This window comes from Marmota monax, unplaced genomic scaffold (genome assembly GCF_021218885.2).
Source record: "Marmota monax isolate L192 unplaced genomic scaffold, Marmota_monax_Labrador192_F-V1.1 WCK01_AAM20220418_F8-fsc00122, whole genome shotgun sequence".
Classification (NCBI taxonomy): domain Eukaryota; kingdom Metazoa; phylum Chordata; class Mammalia; order Rodentia; family Sciuridae; genus Marmota; species Marmota monax.
The window spans coordinates 5,531,960-5,537,959 of NW_026695223.1; the positions used below are offsets into that span (position 1 = coordinate 5,531,960).

At 38.9% G+C, this 6,000-nt stretch overlaps 1 protein-coding gene across 6 annotated transcripts in view; it reads left to right on the forward strand.

Annotated features, from left to right (window-relative positions):
* Agk (acylglycerol kinase) overlaps positions 1 to 5,793 on the forward strand; it is a 75,176-nt gene extending 69,383 nt beyond the window's left edge. For 5 of the 6 annotated variants that reach the window (XM_046434190.2, XM_046434189.2, XM_046434188.2 and 2 more), the window contains 4 exons: positions 1,401 to 1,471; positions 3,325 to 3,409; positions 4,448 to 4,581; positions 5,360 to 5,793. In XM_046434190.2, the coding sequence (XP_046290146.1) occupies positions 1,401 to 1,471; positions 3,325 to 3,409; positions 4,448 to 4,581; positions 5,360 to 5,513 (444 nt within the window). In that variant the 3' untranslated portion in view covers positions 5,514 to 5,793. Of the gene's footprint in view, positions 1 to 1,400; positions 1,472 to 3,324; positions 3,410 to 4,447 lie in introns of all 6 variants that reach the window. The other variant, XM_046434192.2, reaches the window with a different exon arrangement.
* The last annotated feature ends 207 nt before the right edge of the window (positions 5,794 to 6,000 follow it).

A 6,000-nucleotide genomic window follows, 5' to 3' on the forward strand; every position in this document is an offset into this window, starting at 1 on the left:
ATGGCTCATCCACTGGGACCAGTGGTTCTCCAAGCATGGTCCTCAGATCAGCAACTTGTTAGATATGTAAATTCTTGTGCTTCACTCCATTTTTACTGAACTAGATAGAAACTCTTAAGATGGGGCCAAGAGTCTTCATAAAAATTAACCGTAATTGACAAAAACTATAATATGCATCAGTGAGAACTGCTGTCCTGGATATTGCTACTTCCATCACCTCCTGTGGGTTCTGTTTAGAGATTACCTTCTCACCTGGACTCCTCTTTGAAACATAGTCACTGCCATTAATGCCAACTCATGGTCCTTGCTGTTTCTTTAACCTTATTTTAAAATATTCTGATACGCTTCTTAGATGCACTTATACTCAGTAATTTACTATTTGATGAATTTTCTGTCCCCTCTACCCCAACAATCAAATATAAGTTCTTTGTAGGCAGAAATGCATGTTTGTTTTGTTCATCAATGTAACCCAGACACTGAAGTTTATGGTACATGGTGGCACTCAGCAATATGATGACAGGGAAACTCCAAGCAAGGTATCACACTTATGTCAACATACTCTGTTCTGTCATTCCTAGTTAAGATCTAGGTGTGCTTTGGTGGTACTCTTGAACCTTAGGCAAAGGCTCAGGCCCTCCAAGCCCCGAGTTATCCTGGTCCTGCACATTCTGAACCTATCCAAACAGAAGCCAACACAGAGGTGTTGGGATTATTGAAGGAGGGATAGTTTGTATTGCTGACTTTTGAATGGGAGCAAATTGTAGGCAGCAGTACAGGAACCAAATACAGTGAATTATTACTAGTGCTGCAATAATAATTTGTAGCTCAAATCTTCCAGAGCTTTCTGTGGTTGGAAATGGAAGGTTTTTAGAACATTATCAGGGAACAAATGGATTGCTGTTTTCCAACTCTAGTTACATACCAGATTTGCATGTACAGCTTTTTAAAGAACACAGGCACCTAGGCCCTCCACGCCAAGCAGTTATATTGTGGTATGGTAGAATGCTGATGTACAGTGAGGGCTGAGAATCGCTGGGATGGATGGCAGAAAGGTTGGCTTGTAGGGGAAGGAAGGACTCCTAGAGATTTTAATGCCTTTGACTATTAGTGAGTAACACAGCTTCAAAAACCTCCCATCTTAAATTTTTATTTTGCTAATTTAGTAAAAAAAAAAAATACAAGCAAACAAAAAGCCAATGGAGATGACTTTTATATTAATTTGCAACAAAGCTCTTAATCAAAAGAGGGATAGAAAATATACTTAGAATTAAATCATTAGAAGTAAAATCCCCTATATGTTGCACAGCTTCAAAATATGAACCTCCAAGGCTAAGAATGATAACAGGCTGCATTAGCCAGAAATTTAGGAGTACTGACATTAGTATTCTTAATCTTTTTAGAGCAAAGAAGATTTTATGAACATCTGCATTGAACCTGACACTGTCAGCAAAGGAGACTTCATAAGTATAGGGTAAGTGGACTGGGGTTTGCAGGACGTGGGGCTTCTTTAAGTAGTTTGAATCTACTTCACTGAGTAGTAGATCCAATAAAGGCCTGTCTTGCTTGGTAACTTGGTCATTCTTCCTTCTCTGTGGGGTTGATAATATATACAGTGTCTCTGCTTCAGTCCTGTGCCTTTTGGAAAGATCAAACTGTAAGAATAGTCTTTTGCTTTAAAGAATTCGGTGTAGCACACATATTGTCAAGAACTCTAGTTTTAGTGTCAAAGAACTGAATATAAATCTTGATTCTGCTACTCACTGCTCTTGTGATTAATGTCATTTAACTTTTCTGAATCCTTTTCCTCAACTAGAAAATGGAACAACATAACCATCTCTACTGATCTTGGGACATTTTTTAGTATCAAATGAGAAAGTTTATGAATTGTTCAGCACTTCACAGTAGCCCTTACTATTCATGTCCGTTCACCTTGACTTCCTATTCCCAGGGCATTAATGAAAAACTTGAAAAGGTATTGAGTACCTTGGACACTTCCCAGGCCTTTTTCTCTTTCCCAATACAACATACCCTTCCAACTCCTGCTTGATTTGTTAAGTCCTACCTCTGCCAGAATTTTATTGGCTAAGAATACTATAAACCCTCCAACAGTCAAAGCATCTGAGGAGCTGGCTTGTTCCCATGCCAACTGGTAATCTGCTGGCTCCATCCTTCTGAGCTTTGTCTCAGCGCTCCCTCTCGTGCCCATTTAGGGATTGAACATTTCTGCTGCAGGGGCCAGGTCTCCATGGCTGCCTCATTATCTACACCAGCACTGACAGCAGAATGGTTTTCATTAGTTTGTAGTGTTCTTGCCTTTGGTACAAATTCTTCACATACTGAATAGCTCCTTCTGCAGCCTTTGATTCATTTGCTGTATCTGGAGTTAAGGGATTGTGGAAAAGCCTGTCCCTCCTCCTCCCAGTGTCTGGAAACCACACACCATCTTAACTGAGAGTCTGGCCAGTGTGACCAGCCATATTCACATCTCCTGAAGAACACTGACATCCAAAAACAGGAGAACCTCATTATGTTGATTGAGCTAAGTGAAGTCATGTTCAGCAGCAGCTCAAGTTTCCCTTTGGTCCTTATAGGAAGTGAACTCATAATGTATGTGTCCTTTGGATATCTAAATAGAATGTGATGAAGTTGCTTTCAGAACTCTGAGTTCCTTTTACTAAAAAGTACTATCTCCAAGTAATGCAAGAAATGATTAAATCGTGGACAACTGTGCTCAGGTTAGCTTTTCCTCTTTTTCTTCTTAACCATGATTAGCCATAAAGGGTATTTGTGCCTGAGGTTGAGTATGTGTGTATTGGGTACTTTTACTCCAAGTCCATTTAGTAAAGATATAACATGCTAGGTAGATTGTCAATGAGTGTAGAGAATCATTAGATAATGTCTAAGACTAGTTTTTAAACATGAATATCTAACTTAAAGGAGAAAATATTTTTATTCTTAAGTAATAATCACAGAAACCAAATAGAAGTTTAGTATGTTTCCCAAATAATTTAATTAATTTTAATTTTTAAATTTGATAACTATCAAAGAATTAGGTAACATATGGAACAATTTAAATAAAGAATAATCAGGGAAAGACAGGGTTAACTTCATGCACAGCTCTGAATAGCAAATAAGCTTCTTAAGCTGAAGACATCTCGGTGCTGGGCAAGAAATCACTGGGAGAAAAATTTATTCACAGAAACCACCACTTCATAGACCCTCTGACTACTTTTACCATCTAAAACAGAAAGAACTTGCTGTATTCTTGCAGTCTAATGCAGTTGCCATCACGGGTTTCTAAGTTTGCTTTTTCTGTCTCAACAGAAGTAAAAAGGTAAGAGACCCCAAACTGCGTGCTGATGGCACCGAGTGTCTCCAAGCCAGCAGGTGCACCCTGCTTCTTCCTGAGGTGAGGAGGGCAGGGGCATGGGATCTGGGGTCCTATAGGATCTTTTTGGTCTGTCTTCCTTTCTTTTCCCCTATGAATTGTCCAACCTTTAGTGTCTAATGTGCTGAGCATTTTGCCAGGGTCAGGTCATAACAAGGGAAACCTGAAAAGGAGGCAAAATTCCCTTCTGAGTTACAGATTGGAATTGGTCTTCTGAAGATTCAGTTTTCAAGTCAAGGTTCTTCTATAAATTGATCTTTAGTTCTCTTGAGTATTTATTTTTTCATGTGTCAATAATGATGTAATACAAAGAATTCTCTAGCTGGTAAATAATGGTTTCATTTTAACATGTTTTTATAAAGGATCTGGAAGCAGTTTTCAGTTCACGGAATTTTTCTGTATTGAAATTCCATGCTTAGAAGAATAACCTATATAATATAAGTGCAAGTGGAGGTATCTGAATTGTAAGGCTAGTTATTTAACTGGGGCACTCCAGGAAAAAAAGACACTACAGGCTGCCTCTGAAGACTGTCTGCAATGCTACTACATTTAAACAGGAATGTAGGTAAACAGGAATGTCACCATGTGACAGGCACCACAGCTTCAACATAGCAGATGTTAAATGCATGAATCATGGAAGAGCCTCATAGACTCAAATATTGATAAAGCTTAGCAAGTCTTAGAGAAAACTAATGAAAATGATCATCAGTTGACATAATGGTTTGTCTTTCTCTATTTCCATTTGAGAAAGATTATGTTGTTATTTGTGAATTCTTTAAAGATGTGGCATATTTATTTTAATAAATATTTGAAAATTTAACCTTGTTGTTCTAGTTCCAAAATACTGAGGAAGGGAAGAGATTGAAGTTAAAAAAAATTCCTTTTTCATGAATAGTAGAATTGGGATGTGTTCAGGAATATTACTGTATGTCTTAGTGGGCACCGAAATATTGAAAGAACAATAGCATAATCCCACAGAGAAGACCATGTTTTCTGTGGTGAGCTGCTGTAGGGCACTGATGTGCAAGAGAGCCACCCTGAACATTCTCGTCCCCACAGGGAACAGAGGGCTCTTTCAGCATTGACAGTGAAGAGTACGAAGCGATGCCTGTGGAGGTGAAACTGCTCCCCAGGAAACTGCAGTTCTTCTGTGATCCCAAGAAGAAAGAACAAATGCTGCAGAGCACAGCCCAGTGAGTGGACAGTGACGAGGCCTCTCCGAGACCACACTTTGGGCCACCGGTGGGACCAAAAGGGAACAGATGCCTCAGCTGTCCCCATAATGTTGTCAGAGAATCCCAAGGGCATTTTCACAGCAAATACCCCGTCCTCTCCAGCAGTGCTTCCCATAGTGCACCCTGCCACCTGATCTGCAATTGGTATTCCATTAGCGCATGCTCTCATTTTGGTGTGATAGTCCCTCCTAGATAGTGATTTCCCTCAAGCTTGTCAAGGACATTCTCACTCTCAGTGGTTGGAAAGGGCTAGAGCTTTGTTATCTCCTTGAAGTGCACCCATGTATGGAGAACAGGATCTAATTTTTTTTTTCTTTTGGTACCAGGGATTGAACCAAGGAGTGCTTAAAAGTAGTCAAATCCCCAGCATGTTTTATTTTTCAAGACAGGGTGTCTCACTAAATGAGACTGGCTTTGAATTTGTGGTCCTCATGCCTCAGCCTCTGGAGCTGCTGAGATTATAGGTGTGCACCACTGCAACCAGCAGGAGAGCAGGATTCTTAAGATTGTCTAAGATCCTCCATCCCTGTTCTTTGATTGTCCGGGGGAAGCAGTGCCTTCCCCAGGTGCCCTTTTCTATGTCTGGCTCCTCCATGGGTGATGCTACTTTGTGAGCTCTGGTTCTTATTTAGCTAGTTTCAATTCTATCCTCAATTCAAAAGCAAATGTGAGGTAGTTTCCTTCTTCAACCATGGCTAAACTATTGTAAAATGCATTTTTTTTTCTTTTTTTAAAGAAGTGCTTCTTCAATGTTGGTTGGTTTGCATGAGAACCACTTGGGGTGCATGCTGAAAACTGACTTGGGGCCTACCCCAAACTTAACAACTCAGCCAGGGATGGGCCAGGAGTCTGCATTAGGAAAGCTTACTTCAGCTAAATCTGTAAGTTGATCCTTTAACCTTACTTGGAGAAAGTGTTTTAAAGTAGTGTTCCACCAACTATTCTGCTCGTTTTCCCCAAAAGTATTTGAAAAATCATGTATCCCATCATACATCTATGTGACATCTAAAATTTTTGTGGGAAGTTAAATAGTTGCCAAAGTATGTACTTTCTAATGTCATGTAAATATTGATGTTTTAAAATAACTGTTACATCACTCTTTTAAACATATCCAGTGCAATTTGACACCTCTCATTCATTTATAAAAATAAATGAACTAGTTCTTCAGTAGTTTAAATTTTTAAATTATTTTTTCTCCCTGTGGGTGTATTTCCATACCACTGTCAGTAAAAAGAATCTTATCATAATGTAATCTATTTTTATGCTTGACATTTTTTATCAAATGCTTCTCATCAACAAAAAATTTAAATGGAAATAAGTTTTTTTAGTTTCTACGTGTTTACAGAATAAATGTTACCATAATTATTGGTATAACTG